The sequence below is a fragment of the Morone saxatilis genome, unplaced genomic scaffold (genome assembly GCF_004916995.1).
Source record: "Morone saxatilis isolate NCDOM2014 unplaced genomic scaffold, NCSU_SB_2.0 Contig22, whole genome shotgun sequence".
Lineage (NCBI taxonomy): Eukaryota > Metazoa > Chordata > Actinopteri > Moronidae > Morone > Morone saxatilis.
Genome location: NW_023339785.1, coordinates 21629369 through 21647028, shown reverse-complemented (window position 1 = coordinate 21647028; position 17660 = coordinate 21629369). Strand labels below are relative to the sequence as shown.

Genomic DNA, 17660 nt, shown 5'->3' with positions numbered 1-17660 from the left:
GTTTGCTTTTGTTCTTGCCCATTACAGCTTGCTTTTGTCACTTTTGTTTGATATTCAGTATATAAAGTCTGAATTAAATCATTCTCCTCATGTCCCCAAACTCTGGATTTTTAATTGCTAAAACGCATGGAAAGGTACAGCAAGACTGCCAGAATCCACATCCCAGAGTCACTTACCACAATTACTTGAATATTGAACGTTTTGTAGAGAAAAATCAATACTGGCTTACTGCAAATGCAAAAATGACACTGTAATCTTTCTCTTTTAGGGGAACAGTGGAGGCGCGCTTTGTTTACGTCTTCGTTTTGGGCATCCTCTTCACGGGCACCAAGGACCTGTTGCGATCCCAGATCATCACAGCAGATGCCAAGTTGAAGAGCAGGGGATTATGGGAGATTTACAGTGGCTTGGTTTTGTTGGTTTCACTGTTGTTTCGTGCTCACAATCTGCCAGTCCTCTGCTGCTCCTTGTTGATCCAGACCCTCATGGCTCAGTTTATCTGGAAGAAACTCCACTATGACGCAGCCCAAACCACCATCATGCACTACTGGTTTGGTCAGGCCTTCTTTTACTTTCAGGTAAGCAACAATAATGACGTCAGTGATGGCAAATTAAGATAAAATGGGAAAATTATGTGGCAAAATATATGATTTCCAATGGATTTGCTGCTATCAGTGATCAGATTTGATTACTGATCAGATTTGTGCTATGGTCCAATAGCAAACTAAACTTGATGAAGTTAGTGTAGCTCATTAGCTGTGTTGCTCAATCCACTGGTTAATGGTATGAATGAATGGATGATGGTTTGCAGACAGTTATGAGATAAGATTCAATGGTACAAATACGTCTTTTGAATAAACCCATGAACATATTGTCCTGTTAGCGATAAAGCTAACAAGCTTGCTAACTGACAGTTGCTCTATTACCTAAGTGGCAGTTAGCAAGTTTTCCCTCTTTTATGAAATTATGTACAACTTAAGAACATAATACCAGTGGGCAATAGACGTCACAGTGCAGAGAAAATAGAAAAAAGTTTGCCCACTATTATGACCAATAAGTGCTAGCATGTTCTCAGCTTTGTGTGTTAGTGGTTATCTTGCCAGTACAGCAGTTTGCTAACTATCTGTGTGAAAATCACTGCGTCATTAAGCTTCAAGGAAACACCTTTTTCACAAAGATGCACAGATTCATTCTGCTGTGCCACTTTATGATGTGACTGTGACTGGTTTCCTTTAACCCCTGACTGCTCCGGCTGCACAACAGCTGAGAACTGTGGTTGTACTGGACAACCTCTGGGTGTAAATGTGCGTTAACTGTGTGAGGACCTTCCTGAAGCTTAAAAAATGTGTGTGTAACAGCAGTGGATAGTAATAATTGGTGTTTTTTAGTGAAGGTGATTGTTTTGAGTTACTATTAGTCAAACCAGCTTGTTTGAACCCCCCACTGACTTACCTAGATTCACTTTGATTGTAGTCCAGACCAGTAAAATTCACCCTGCTGTAAATCTATAAAATAAGTTTTGCAGTTAAAAAACAATTATCAAACCATTACCAGTTCACAAATTACAACAATTTCACAAACTGCAATACATATTGGTGCTGACACCAAAAGTACAGATGTGAAGATGTGTATCACAGCCAAAATCACAACCTCCCATATCTATAAAAGGAACTTCAGGGAACAACAAAACAGTAAGCAAGGTTTTCTTGTCTGATTGTAAGAGACATCTAATTTAATGCTCTGACTGTGAGTGTAGTAACATTTTGCAAAGCTATCACTGCTGATAGTGTCGGACACCGTAATAGGAGCGGTTCTGGGCAGAGGAAGTGTTTAAATTATATTACCTTCATCCCACACTGGCATGAAGGTGAACTAGTTGTTTCCTGTGGAGGTGTTATGGTGTTATGAGCTATGAATGATCCTCCAAGGCAGATATGATACCTTCCGTTCGGTTTAACTCCACCCAGGACGGATATTTGGTTAGCAGATGTGTGTTGTTGTCAACGCTGAACTTCCACATCGCTAACAATTTAATAACCGGCATCACCCTTGGGTCATTAATACTTTGATGGGCTCGGGAATAGACCGCCACCAGACAATTTTCAGTGTAGGCGCCCAGGCATGTAATTACAGACCTTTGAGTAATAACATTCTCAACGAAGCCGTAACCATAATGGATCTGTAAAGTAGCGACATATGTGATTTAAATTTGCTGCTCGGAAACAAAAAGTGGTATCATGCAGAACAATCCAAATTATGTTGAATTAAAATCTAATCAGCGGGTGCGGTTACAGCTGATCAGTGAGCTCTGGGCTACAGATTGATCAGAGTTGTAAGATATTAATGGAGAGTTTAGAAACATGGCTTTTCTGTTTTCAGAAGCTTTATTATACATAAATATTGGCAGAAAGCTGTTGTTTTTTAAGTGTCCTTTTTTGTTGGCAAGCAAACACACAAAAGCTCAAGAGGATTTTGGGAAACATTCCAGGTAACCTCAGATGCAGACATTGCTAGTGTCACAAAAAAGTTAAATCGCATCACATGATGAATTAACTGTCTTGCTGGAGATGCCGTTTTGGCCGTCTGCATTTAGCTGTCTTGATCATTTGCAGTGATGGACGAGTCAGACTTTGCAGTGGATTTTCTGTGGATTTATCACCATCCCAAAACCAGATGGTCAGTAAAGCAACAAGGAGGTGTTTATTCTTCTGAAATGAGCCAGTTTCTGCAAATGTTGCCACATGAGTCGGGACGAGTCACCCCACGGGTAGGAATTTAGATGCAACTTAGCAACCTAGAAAACTATGAATCATCACAAGGATGTTTTTTAGAGCTTAGAGCTGAAAGGTGGACTCACATTTCATTAAGCTGACAAAAGTGACGTACGGTAAACATACAAATTAGAGCAGGGTACACACACTGAACACTATCCAGGTTGATAAACACCACTTTTAAGACATCAGTATTCAGACTTACCCCAAAACAGAGATGTGTTTCTAGTATACACTTCAGCAAAGAGCTATATTAGATCAGCCCCACTCTTTGTCTGAAACTCAGTCATAAAATACTTCTTGCACTTCCGTTTTTTTCTTTTTTTTTTTTTTTTTCAAAGGTGAAATGTTTGTCGATGGTGCAAAATGACACTCCTTACATTTGAATGATCACAGCAGGCTTTTCAGCAAGAAAGCAAGCAGAAAATATCCATATGCTGCCTCCAACCTGCTCACTGATATTCACTGCTTGTTTGTTTAAAATGAAGGCAGCTGTTAATGTTTTCTTCCTCTGTGATCGGAAATATTTGCACAGAAAACAAATGCACCATTACTTGATGTGTTGCTACTTATGGATCATCATTGCAGTCGGATTTAACCAGAAAGCCACCCTTGATCTCTGCTGCTTCCCAGGGATTTTTCTTTTGCTTGTGTGTGTGTGCATGTATAGAGTGGAGTTTACATGCCACAACCTGACAGCCGCAATGAATTGTACTAATTTTAAATGTTCTTATTGCCTTTTGAAACACTATAGATGAGCCAGTTTGAACTCGGTAGGAAAAGATGTGTGCAGACGTGACAATGTTTCTCTGAGCCGCTGTTCAGTGGCTCAGGTTGATTGATTTGTCTGAAGGCTGCATCTCAGAGGCGTGAACAGATTTCAGTAATCTCCAAGTGCCACCCAGAAATCAGATTAAGCACCTGAGCAGCACAAATTTGAACATGGATTACTTCGCCTGTATTTTTATTTATTTTTTTTAGCTTTTTGAACATAATTTTACAGTCCTTTTATTGTAAAGGTTAAGCTTTAGGGAATAGTTGGATTTAGTAATGTGTTTAGATTCACTGGAGCCTTTACCGGTCAAAAAGATTTTCACCTGCTTACTTCTGATAATCTGTATGGGCCACTTTATTTTCATATTCTTTCATTTTAAGCTATAATTATTCTGCTGGTTGAGTTTGTGATGAAACAACATCCTCAACATTTCAAGACAATGAAATGTGTCTTCATATCAGCACAGATTTTTTGAGTTGAGTTATAACGTTCGAACAAAAGCATCTTTCCTTCTGTGGAAATAGCCTATATTTACAGAACCAAATACCCTTTATATTGTGGCTATAAATCCTCATTGCATTGCAGTGATGAAATCTTCTAAAGCTTGAGATGAAACTTCAGAACAAGGAAAAAAGAAAATAAAACAAGGTTACAAAAGCATAATGTTTTCAGTTCTACTGTAGGCATATTTTGCTCGTTCCAGAGATACTGGAAATTGGTTGCAAAGTTAAAGATAAGAAAATACACTGTTTTTAAAAAACAACATTTCTTTGCTGGCACAAACACATGCACACTTACACAGTAGCCTTAGTGGTTCTAACAAGGGTCTATCTCCAGACAGAACGCTATATGTTGCTCAGGTCAGGGACTAGAAAACACAAACAACTGTGCTCCTGGGAAGTCGCCAGAAGCACAAAGTAATGATGATAAAGCAAAGGACCACTTCTTTACAGCTAAGAAATGCTTACAAAGCTTCATCCACAGATCTTTGTGTTCGTTTTTGTCTGTATACAGTGAGTTATTCCTGTGCCCATGGCGATGCTAAAATAAGCTTTCTTTGTGCTCCTGCAGGGAAATTCCAACAACATTGCCACTGTCGACATTTCAGTGGGCTTCATTGGACTGGAAAGTTACGTAGAAGCACCTGCCATCTTCTTAACGGCCCTCAGCACTTACGCGGGGCCCCTACTCTGGGCGTGTCACCTCGTCTGCTATCTCAGCTCAGAGAGAGACAAGTAAGTGTCAGATTAAAAGTTACTATATGGCAATGATATCCAACCAAGGGTTGTTTATACCCCGGGGTTACTCCTGCAGTTTCCAGTGGATACGTGGAAAGCTCAACTCATTAAGTCAACTAAACTCAACTGAATGATTTCATAAAATTTCTCCACATAACCGTGATGAGGAAAATCATCAATAACAAAATAGGATTACAAATTGGTGCTGATCTTTACGGCTATATTTAAAATAACCAGTAAAATGCCCAGTGACACTGACAACAGTCAGTTGTAAGAGAGCGTGAAAACAACTTAGTACACCAGCAGAGATGTTGACATAGTTAATTAAGTAATGGATAAAAGGTTAAATTACAGATTAGATAAATTAGAGTTAAAGGTAAAACGTAAGTTGTTAAATTAGCTAAAAGTAATGGATAGACTTTTATGAAACACCTAAAAGTTTATGAATAAACAGTTGAAATAGTTCAAATTAACTGAAATATTTAAAAGTAATGAACAAAGCATCTTGTGATGGTTAGCTTAAAATAATGAGTGAATTGTTAAAATAGTAAGTTAAAAATAATGCATATGTGTTTTGAACGGATTAGCTTAACATAATGAACAAATAGTTAAGTATTTAGCTAAAGGTAACAAATAAACAACCCAAACACTGTCATTAGATCTGATAAAAGCATTATTGTAACAGTAAGCTCTGATATAATTAATAGTTAAGTAACATCCAGTTTTATCCATTTATAAGAACACATTTGGAAGATGACAGGTGGTGCCATTGAAAGTGAACTTGAGCTCATCTGAGAGGGCTATAGGGGAACTACTGCACTATGATATTTAATTTAAACATGCTACTCTCTTCTACTTTGGTTTCCACCGTCACACAGCATCACTACTACAATTACTTTTGAGTGCCGGTTGTTTCCTTTTATAGTTTTTCGTTCTGAATCCTCTCCGTGGGTGAGACAGTACAGGTGCACAGGAATATTCTCTTAATTGGTTTACTCGTGGCAACGAGGAGACTCGCATGCAGGGTATCAGAGATGCATGTAAACAGCTTAACCTGCATAAGACCTTAACTGGAGAGAGGCCAGTAGCTGGGTTGCTGTATGTGTGTGAATGCAGCCAATAACTACAGCTCCCCTCAGCATGAGGCACAGGCACAGGCACAGTGCTGAGTGATGAGGACTGTGGCTGGGCAACAGCTGCCCTAATGCTGGAGCCAAAGCTGAAATACTCTTTTAATGTAGACAGAAGATGGTGTTTGTTTAAAAGAAGTTTGATTAACCTGCCTATATTGTTTAAGAGCCAGTGACAGAAATGCAAGGATTGGTCTAAGGCTGCAGCCTTGTGATAAAAAGTCACTACTTTATGGGGAATGTTTTATTTCTTTTTTTTGCTCGCACAAAGTCCCATGAAAATTAGACTGCAGAGGGTGTACATACCCATGCATGATTTATATTCTTAATAATCTTTGATCCCACATTCAAATATGATATGTTTAACATTTCAGTAGTCCAGACAGTCTCTGATTAAAAAGTTTGACTCATCTTAATTTTTTTTTGCGCTGCTAGCGGCAGAGCCTTGGGAAGTTGATCCTTTCGTCCATCCGACACTTTGGTCCAGAGCGGCTCCTGACTGGCCTGCCATGATATTTAATGTGGACATTAAAGATCCTCAGAGAATGACTATTGATATGGGCGACCTTTTCATTTAGCAGCTTAAAAATGTCTCTGTGATCCAACGTTTGATCCATCACTAGACATTACCAAAACCTCCATGAAAATTTCACCATCATCACCCCAAAATTTCCACTTTTCCATAAAATATAAAAATTTACTCAACTTGATTATAATGACCTCCATCATCTTTCCTGTAGCATCACTCTCAGGGGAATCTAAATATCTAACCCCACTAAGAGTAGAGGGGTTACAAATGAAAAAGTAAAGCCATGCTGAGATTGAAGCTACACCACAGTGAGCAAGGCAGAGCTGTGGAATAGCATTCATTTTCAACTACCAACAGGAACTCACTTGTTAGAAACATGACAGCGTCTCACATACAGTAGCAGAGGAAAACTGCTTTACAGTAACAACACCAAAGATGTGTCGACTACGTATGTTCAAATTGCTGCTTTAGCTCACAATTCAGACGCAGCTCATGCATTGATTTATGTCACTTGTGAACCTAAACTGTAACAACATCGCATGCAGACAGTAAATCGCTATTTAGACTGAATGATCTGCCAACAAGTGAAACCATTATGAGGAGGTGATGATGGAGCTATATTCACTGTGGTTTTAACAGCTAGATCACCAGCTTGTTGTTTGGCCAGCGCATCACTTTCATATTGTGTGCTGCAATGAACACTGCAGCCTCTAGTGGCCACTGCAGGGACTTTAACCTTGATGCCTCACAAGCTAATGTCACACTAAATCCTGCTTGTAGACATTACATACTGCATTACTCTGCGGGACACACGAGCATCTTTCTTTTGCTGTTGTTATTCACAGCGCGGTGCTTTCCACAGAAACCCCACCTGTAATGTGCACTCAAGACGTTGTGACAAATGAAACTCTAAAATAGCCTCATATACAGTAGCTCATTTAGGATTCACTCTGCACCATCAGCAGCTCGACCACAAGGCAAGTACTGGAAATGGGCTTTGATCAATAGCTTTTCAACGGGTCTCCCTTGACACAGTCTGACTCTGCTCAAAGCAATCACATAATTCAGAGAGAATGTTTTCATTGTTTTAGTGCATCTAATCACTGTGAACTAACACGTCATTTCAGATGAAGGGTACACATGTCTCATCAGCCTTTATATTTTATTATTTTATTACTATTATATGTAGTTCTGAGATTATTTTTTATAACTGCTACAATTAATCGATTAGTTGTCAACTGTTAAATTATTTGCAAACTTTTCTGATAATCAGTTAATCGTGAGTCATTTCTTAAGATGTTAAGTCTTTAATTTGACCTTCTCAAATGTGAATATTCTTTACTCCTCCACGACAGTAAACTGAATATCTTTTGGGTTGTTGACAAAATATGACATTTGAGGACATCACCTTGAACTTTGGGAAACAGCTATCGATAATTTTTTGACATTTTATGGACCAAACGACTTATAAAGATTATTATACAGATTAATCGATAATAAAAATAATCATTAGTTGCAGCCCTAATAAATGAGTGAGAGAAAAGATACACAAACACACTTTCCCTGTGGTATCAGTTTCTTTTAAAAGTTGAAATCGGTTCACAACAGCAGGTACACAGCTCTCTGTTGGAGGATATGTAGGCTGCATCTTAACGGTGTGTTGCTGAAGTGATTTGTAGAGCTTCAATCCCTTTTTCCAAACGTGTGAAAATGAAGAGAGTTAGGGCTTCCTTCTGGAGTCTTGCTGACAGGTCTTAAGGTAGGCAGGTAGGCATATTATTGCTCCCCTCCCCATCTCTAGTTACATCAGTGCGTGCAGTGTGGTTACAGGTTAATGTATTTGTTCTTAGGCTGTTGGTGATGATGGATTACAAGGAGGTTGAGCATTTTGGAAAATAGGTTGCTGCTGCTCAGTCTGAGCTTTTACTGGCAGCAGACACAGCTATGTGATGTCAACACAGTCCCGTCTGTACTGATGCTGCTTCCTGTGCATTGTGTTAGAAAATACAGCTGTTCGCATGAAGGCAGGTTCCTTTCATCTGTGGCTTTATTATCTTTGGGCTCTAAACTAATTTGCATTGTGGATGTGGTCTTTTTATGTGAATGTATGCCCATTAAAATTTTGGGGTAAAGCAGATGAGTGGCAGCTAGTGAAGAAGTGTCAATCAATAACCATAACAGCACACATAATTGAATAACCTAATACCTTAATATATAAAAGGGGAGATTATTAAGCTACAAAAACTGCTTTAGTGAGGTTTTCAGATAATCCCCCCAAAGCATTTGAATATATGTCAAATTGCAGAAAATTACGTCATTATTTTCTTTATTTCTGCTCTAATTGTGCCCCCCAAGAAATTTGGTTTTTTATGACGACCCTGACTGTAAACCCATCAACCCAGCTTTACTTTCATCAGACTGTCTTTAAAAAGTCAGAATTCTGACAGAAATATATATATATAAAAAAGGTGTATTCAGGTCATATTTTCACTGTGTACTGCACTGGCTGCATTGGCTCTTTGAAATTACCTTTTGTTGAGAGCTGTGAAAAAGCACAAGTGGAGACAGACAGTTGATCTTTTGTGCAGATTGCTGCTTTGTGAGCTCAAAAGTAAAATGGTTTGAAATACAATGTACTGAAGGACGACGTAGCCTTCCATCAAACTCTTATTTCCGTGTTTTGGTGCAGAGTTTCCAGCGCTGGGATCTCCCTGAGTCATTCATTTATCCTACATTTTGCACATTCTGCACATTTCACACTGTTCAAGCCCTTCTTTCTTCTACTTCTTCAGTTTGATCATTTGTTTATATGATTCTTATTATTCCTAACCACGCCAAATAAACGACATCAAAATTAAGCTAATCTTCTTTATCACCCCATTCATTTATAAAACCGTGAATTAGAAAAGATACCATAGATGTCGCACGTCTTCTCCTCTGAGAGAATTAAGTTTCTGGCAGGGTTTTACTCAGATTGGCTGTTTACCCTGCTAACCCACCTGAGAGGTCGCACATTAATGTTTTAGTAGCTCTTTGAGGTAGGAAACCCTAAGCTGTTTTAAAACCAGCAGCTCTGTGGAATTCTCCATTAGGTAAATTCACAGAGCACCGTGCAAACTGAGTGTTATTTTATGTATCTAAAGCCATTTTCTTCCATGTTGCCATGATATTATAGTCACCAACTTCATTTCTCTTCATCTGAGGACATGGCAGCTTTACAAATAGGCCCATTTGGTCAACACAAACAGAAGTTTGAACATATTACCTTTATTACATTCTTACCAGTCATAATATGTGAACCACGATAATTATAGGGACTAATAAATTATTGGCCAATAATGGGAAATTTATATTATTATAAATTATCCTGGCATTTAATTTACAGCTGATAAATTATTGGTCCATAATTATTATAATTTATTTTGAACTCAAAATGATTGATAAACTTTATGCTCTATGAAAGCCAAAGTATGTTTGTTGAGTTTTTTTGATGAACTATGGAATATTAAATCATCCATCGTTGCTCACTACATAGCCTTAGCCTTTCTTACAATCAGGCCTTTAAAGAAAAAACAGGTTATGAACTGAATGTGAAATTATTAGGTATCTTATCAGTATCGGCCATGAGGAGCAGGTAATTATTGTATCGGCTAAAACATTGTGCATCCCTAATTTTAAGTGTTTTTCAATTACAAATAAGTAATAAGATGTCATAACTGGGTTAAAAAGTTATAAAGGAACACTCTACAGATGTTATTGATTGGTTCACTTGTCATGCTTAGTGTCACTCGCATAATGTCTTCTGTGGCTTTGAAAGGAATACTCCAAATCCTGTTGATCATCATAAATTCAGAACAGAAACTCTCCAATACAAACTGAGGCCTTGGGTTTTGGAAGAATAGGCTTGGGGGGGATTTAACAAAAGACCATATTCAGTTACATTGTGGGACGTGATTTTGGAGCTAGACCCAGACTAGGGACTTAGTGTCAGGATATCTTGGCACTTTGGTGCATCAGATTTCTGTCCCTTATGAGTCCCCACCCCTCATGATCCTCTGACCAGTTTGGTTGCCCCTCCTGATGAACTGCCCCACATCTCCAGAATGTTATTGGTGGCTAAAATGTGATCATACAGACAGAAATGATGTCCAACACTACAAAAACAAGACTGAGTTTATAAGTGGCACACTACACCAGTGTAGTTGTGACGGTCAGTAACATTGTTAAATTAAATGTCACTGACTCTGAGGGGAACCACAGCAAATATTCCTGTGTGCCACAGTTTTGAATTGCTGCATTCGAAAAACGCTCTTTATTGATTATTCGCCGGTGTTTGACACATTTGTGCCTATGTGTATCTTGTGTATGTGTTTTAACTGGCCCCTTTGATTGATTTTCCACCTCCAAACTGGACTGCTTCCCATGTCTCCTACTTCCCTTGTCTTGGGAAAAGGCTTGAAGTTCCTCCCCCTCAGCTGGGACTCTGCCTGTTCGAATGAACAAGATCCCTGTACTTATTTACGCATTTGTGTTTCGGTGCGTCAGAGATGAAGTCTACTGTACACGTACACATGTCTTTGTGTATCCGTGTGTGTTTGGTTTCAGCACCTCCTAATCTCCTCACTGCATCCCTCCTCCCATCATGCAGGTTTTAAAGTCATTAACTTCTTTATCAGAATTTGCCAGCAATCTGCATTATTGTGAGAAGATAATTGGATCAGACTCTTCTCCTGAGTACATGCGTAAGGTAGAAACTCCAAAATGTAGTGAAATTGTAGTAATGAATCATCAAACAATCTGCAGCTTTACTGATTCAAAATCATCATTTAGAAAACATAAAGCAGCTTAGGATGACCTTGGTTCACATATAAACTTTTTCTATACAGGAAGTTTGCCTATTATTCACAGAAAATAGTTGCCTGCTTCGCTCTCTGCAGTGCTTTCAACCTCCCTGATGAATCCTTTTCCTCTCTGCAGGAGCCCGGTTGCAGTCGGCCATGGCTGCTACTGTTTGGCCCTGCTGAGGTCTGTGCCAGCTGCAGCCTACATTGTGCTGGTAACTGTTCTGCGGTACCATCTCTTCATATGGAGCGTCTTTTCACCCAAATTACTGTACGAGTCCATGCACCTGCTGCTGACTGCAGGAGTCTGTCTCTTCTTCTACACGATGGAGCAGAGCCACAGTTCCAGTAAGTCGTAGGAAGCCAAAGCCGCACGTCTTCCCATAAGGGATTCGCTTGAGTCAAAGGGTCGGACACAGTCTCTTAATGCTGTGTGCAAGACTTTCAAACTGAGACACTATAATATGCTTACCCTCACTCTGTAGTACACTGATCTGTTCACAATATGTGAGCAGATGCTTCAGAAAGAGTCCTTCCTCCTGACTCTGTATGTCTGGTTTGCAAAAAAATACTTTGAGAATGCACTAACAATGTATTTTTGAGTAGTCTATTTAAACATTTTTAATTCTTTCCCAGGAGAAAATGTTTGCAGATGAATAAAAGTGAAATTAAGTTTAAAAAAAAAGCTTTTTGAAAGAATATGTTTTCTTTACATATACATGTATATTATCTCAGGGACTGGTGTACGAGGAGCTACTTAGACATCAGTGCAGATGCTTTGCTCTGCATGTATAAGTGAATGACTTTGTTTCTACTGATGTTGAACAGCGTGTAAACATAAGAGCTTAGTAACAACCTGCACCCACACAGGTGTTTTCAATTATCCTGTCTGATTAGAGCTTGAAGGTTGAAGCTGGGCCGAGCAATTCTCAACAGCACTGAGAAAACATTTTGACATGTCACAGAAGGAAAAAGCACAGGTGTAAATAATATAAATTAATGATGGCTGAATTCCATTCAGCTGCTCCACTTTCAGGGAGCAGATATTGTGTATGCTGCCTGGCTGTCACTCATGTCCTGACTTAATGGGACACTTGAATAAAACAGAGCTGTTGTTTTTGGAGGTTCATTCGAGATGAGCCAGGCCTTCGCAGAATCGTGCCAGTTGGATTTGCGTCTGACTCGATGCCGACTGCATCTCTAACCTCACGACTGTGCTTCTGTAATTAACATGTCTTACATCATGATTATTCTTTTAACCTTGTTTATTGATTTTATGCTGATTTCAGGCTGCCAATATTTAAACCTGGCCAGGGACTACCGATGGAAACAAGCCTTTTGGCTAATTCTTACACACTCACAGCAGTATTTATTAATATGCACTGCGTCTGATAAATAGATAAAGAAACTATACGATATCGAGGCGGCCGCAGTTTTTAGACGCTGGTGCTCTCCACCGACTGCACATCCCAGGGCATCACTTAAAATGCCTGGCTGTCGCCTGATCAAAGAGCTAATGGGCTTTTGAACACAAAAACCACGTTTTGTAGAAAATCTAGATTGGTGACTATTAGCCTCATGTTGTGCAATGAAGCTTCAATCTGTTAACAAACATATCTTGTCTGGTCGGTAATAATAGCGATAAAGTTTATTAATATATCCGAACGTGGTTTAAAAAGTAGTCTACAGATAAGTATTCTTTGAAGGCGGCTGGAAACTGTACGAGTGGCCCGCGGCTCTTCGCCACCGCCTCCTGCTGCTGCCGCCTGATCTCGTCCACTTTCAAGGCGAAGAGCAGTTCATCTCAAACAAGCCTTAATGTTATTAGTAACATTTGAGCTTTTTCCTGCTGTGACAGGTCAAACTGTCTGCTGTGCAACAAAGGGAGACCTCAATCAAGTCTGTAACTGCACACACAGGCATAAGAAGAGGTCTAATCAGGAAACATAAGTGAACACCTGTGTGGGTGTAAGATGGAGGTGCACGGGGGGTGGGGGTTTAATGTAGGAGTTTTTAAGATATTTGTTTTTTTCATTTTCAGAAATGCTGTTCAAATATTATGTAATATTTATTTTTCCCTTTTCACTCTTAAAAGTATTTAGCCCTTCATTTACTGGGGACATTTTGGAAATGGCAGAAAGCTGCACTAGATATCTGTGTGTGTGTGTGTGTGAGCAGTTAGAACAATGGGGCTTCTTGTCTTGTCTTCATTTTAAGGTGTCTGTTTTGTTACAGCCGCCTGATAATCCGAATGTGTCAAAACAACCAGCAGGGAGACTGAACATTTCGTTAATTTATTTCAACACAGTCTTAACATCACAAGCGTTATTCAAAATACAGAATGAATAACTTTGAAATAAATAACAGTTACTTCAAAATTAACTCGCTACAAACTGGCCTTCTCTCCTGTTTCATGAGCCCGCCCTGTCTTCGTCGTCCCCCAGAGTCAGAGTCCTGGTCGGAGCCGCTGGAAATCACCTGGCCTCCGTCTGTTTTGTCAGTGCAGCTTATTTTTTTTAACTCACTAATTATTTCCACCTAGTTTTAGCAACAAAAGCCAGGAAAAAGTCCTCAGTCTCTACTGAGCGAAGCATTAAGATGGTTTCAGCTCATAATTCAGTCCAAACTTCCAGAAAGTGTTCAAACTGTAGTCAGCCCAGAAAAGAAAGCAAATATCATGGCGCATTATAAGGTATGTTTTATCTTTTTTTTTGTTATTTTCTGCAGCTCTAACTGAGACTTTATTAATTCAGTAGCAATTTTAGTGTCTTGGCAAGCATTTCTACTGCTTGTAATGTCAACTAGAGGTCTCCAGCACATCAAGAACACCAGACACGCTTTTTTTTTTTACATTCAACCTTTTTTTACTTGCTCTCCTTATGCAGCTGAATATACATTACAATTTGGATGTACAAGTGATATAATTTCCAGAGTCTGGCAGTGCTCTGCAGACTTATAAACTTCTTCAACTTGTACTCAATCAGTTCTTTCAGTATCACTGAGAATACCAACCAAAGGAAGGCTGGCAGGTGAGCTGGCTATCGTCCAAACCAATAAGAGTATTGGAGCCAAAAGAGCAAACAGTGTGCTGCTGTCTTGGTACTTATGGGGCACAATTTATTATTATAGTATCTCACTGATTGCTTGGACTCCATTTTGAAAGCAAAAATCAGAAAAGTCATAATTAAACATCCAGTGTGTCATAAACTCACGTTTGTTTATATTTATATCATAAAAGAACTGCAGCACCAGGGCGTTTTATTGTGAAGTTGTAAATTACAACATAAGAGCCAAAATAACACTTCCATTCCAGCTGTTATTTTTGTTGAGTTATGGGCTTCAGTGTTGTCAATGAGCAGCTGTTACTACTTCAAAGCTGCTTCCTAATGATTACCTGGCAGTTCTTACGTCATTACCTTTGAGACTTGTCCAGAGAAAGTTGAAAAAGATTTAGCGTTACAGCTACAGTGTGCAACTGTTTTACCTCTGGGCAGAAAAGTGAATCGTAAGTTCCCACCCCAACACTTGTCAATCACCTTGATGAGCTGTCTGCCCTGTAACGGCACCTCGCCCGAGGCTAAGATCACTGACATCTCCCCAAAGCTGCCACAAGCGTCGGAGAAGCAGATGCCAAAACCTAGAAAGGCAGAAAAAAAAAAAGCGATGCTGATGTTCAGTGTGTTTCTGAATAGATTTTGTCTGATGCAAGACGAGCTTCACACTTTGTTTTTGCTAGCAGTTGGGGTTGTTGCTGTGACTCACCTTGACAGGGACAACCTCAGCGTCGACTAAACCCGCAGAAAATGGAATATAAATGTCCCAAACATCATTGAAAAGTCAGACAAACAAGAGGATTTACATCTGAATACACAGGGTCACTGACACAGACACACGCTGCATATGGATTGCTGCAGGTTAGCCGGTTTGCATCAGAAGCAGGAACACATTTAGTTTTTGAGGTGACTGAGTTTAAGATTGAATAGGCCCTTTTTCTACTCATGGCATGCTGTTGTCAAGTGCCTTTTCCTCTCTTCAGTCGAATTAGGTATTAAACACACACTTCCAACAAAGTCTGATGGAAATAGTTTATGAACCAGATAATAATCTCTCTCGCAGATTATTCTGTCAGCGTCTTGTCAAACAGCCATTAAAATGTGAGTTTTTTTATGTTTTTATTTTAAGTTTCTCCCTTAATTGTAAGTTCTTTTATTTTTACCAAAATGATAACAACAAATTATGACAGTCACGTCTTTGACATTTAAGTTGGTTTACAAAATATAAAGAAGGAAAAGAAGAAATAAATAAAAGTAGTTATAAAAGAACTGTACACACAAACCGGACTAGATGGATCCAGAGAAATGGTGGTTAAAGTTGTGGAGACTTGTGATAACGAGGGCTAGCTGGTGATCATTCCTACACCCCATAATAAAGGACCATTTTGACAGTTTAAAGAGTGGTTGGAAGCTGGATGATCGCTCCAATGTGGACCAACAAAAGGTTCCATAATTCACCCTCTCTTAAGCCCCGCCCCTTGTTGTTCTATGCTCCAATAAAAGTTAATATTAGCAAAATTATAGTTAGCTAACATTTTGCTGACATGAGCTATCTAACATAAGATGTGACTATTTATATATCGCTTTACTCCGATAACAGGTAATGTTAGCTACATTCTGGCTAACAAGTTGGCTGATCTACCAATCTACCTATCAATTCCTATCAATATTCATAGCATATCTAAGCACAGAAAGCTGAGCGAGGCTTGCTCAACTGTTAGTGGAGCACAGAGCAAAAAGCGGCGGGGCTTAGGAAGGGTAAGATGTCATTTTTGAAGGCGATTTAAGATCATTTAAAATTAACAGCAATCCATGTTCTCAGTGTCAGATAGATTTTCTGTTCTGAGAGATGAAATAAAAATAATGTTGTTGGTGTTTCAGAGCACTCGGTGGGTTTTTATAGTGCTGAAGATCAATTACATTGGACTTCTCTCTGCATCTCATCAGCTACCTTCCACTGAAATGAAAACCTGTGACACCACTTTAGTTCTTTAGAGTTTTAGAAACTCCTGAAGTACTTTGGGTACATCCAGTTTGATAATATCATTATAGTGGTAATTTTTCTCGGTGCTGGCAGTGGATTTGTCGCCGGCGGCCAGCAATGTGATTTGTTATTCCTTTGTTTTTTTTTGCTGTTGATGATGCTTGGGTTTCTATAAGGGGGCATTTTTCAGCTGGGTTTTTACCAGTGAAAATGCTCAGCTGAGAGGAGAAAATAAGTCTCGATAAGAACTACTCTTTCATGAGAGGTTTTTTTTTTAAGTTGGTTTACTTTTTTCTTTTCCAACACCTCGTGGATCATCGTGTGAAACATGACTGCACCGGTGCAACAAGAAGCCTCAAAGCAGCTTCTCACAAATCTGATGGGACGACACTTTCTGTGCAAAATCATTCCTCTGTATCCGAAAACCTACTGGCCCGTGAAATGGATCAGAATAATTGTAGTGTCCACATGGTTGAAAGCTTTTAAGCACGTGTTATACATAACAGGGAAAAGTGGACTGGGTTTTTTGTGTGTGTTTGTGTATTTATTTGCATCTCCATCTTGTTATTGATCCTTCAGTTGACATGTAGACTGAATTTAGTTTATTTCAGGTCAGAGAGACGAAGATGTACAACACATATTATGGGTTTAGCCTTCAGTTTATTTTCCAGCTGTTAGAGCGTCATAACACACCTGTATTATCTGTGTTAATACACAACATTTATGCTTATTCTGGTTTTGATATAGTTTAAGGTAACGGTTCATGCTGTTTCTATGTGTGTGAGCATTTTTACCCCTCTGTGTTTCCCAAAAAAACGAATGATTTCTTTCTTTTTTCTTTACCTACTTCTGATTTCTGTCTTCTGAGCTTCGTTCTGTAACAAATGTGAAACAATAAAAAGTAAAAAGATTTCCCTAAATGATTTTTTTTAATCAAGACTTGCATTATTTATGTTCTTAATAATGAAATAAAGGATTTTACTACACTGAAATTTTAGTTCCCGTGTAATTTTTGTCAGCGACGAAAAAAAAAAAAAACTTTCAGAGCCTGATTCGCATATTTTAAGCAGACATTTTTAATAACAATTCATGCACAGTTCTCCTTTAATATTAGTGATTAGCTGCCCATTAAATTGTCTTTCAGCTCCGCGCAGCCTGCGTAGAGGCCATCTGTCTGCAGGCCTAGCCTGCTCTGGAGGATGGATGACATATGAGGCACTTTTCACTGGTGTTTCTCCTGTCAAAGTTTCCTACTGACTTAGTAAAACTGGACAAGAAACCATCTGTGAAAGTGCACCTAGCGTATCTCCACGTACAGTGTAGTAGTAGGAGGATGGTA

General features: G+C 39.1%; 1 protein-coding gene across 1 annotated transcript in view; it reads left to right on the top strand.

Moving 5' to 3' along the window:
• pigg (phosphatidylinositol glycan anchor biosynthesis class G) overlaps positions 1-17297 on the top strand; it is a 68145-nt gene extending 50848 nt beyond the window's left edge. The window contains exons 11-13 of the mRNA XM_035669701.1: positions 269-578; positions 4618-4781; positions 11421-17297. Coding sequence (XP_035525594.1) covers positions 269-578; positions 4618-4781; positions 11421-11643 — 697 coding nt within the window. The 3' untranslated portion in view covers positions 11644-17297. The remainder of the gene's footprint in view (positions 1-268; positions 579-4617; positions 4782-11420) is intronic.
• Positions 17298-17660: the final 363 nt, after the last annotated feature.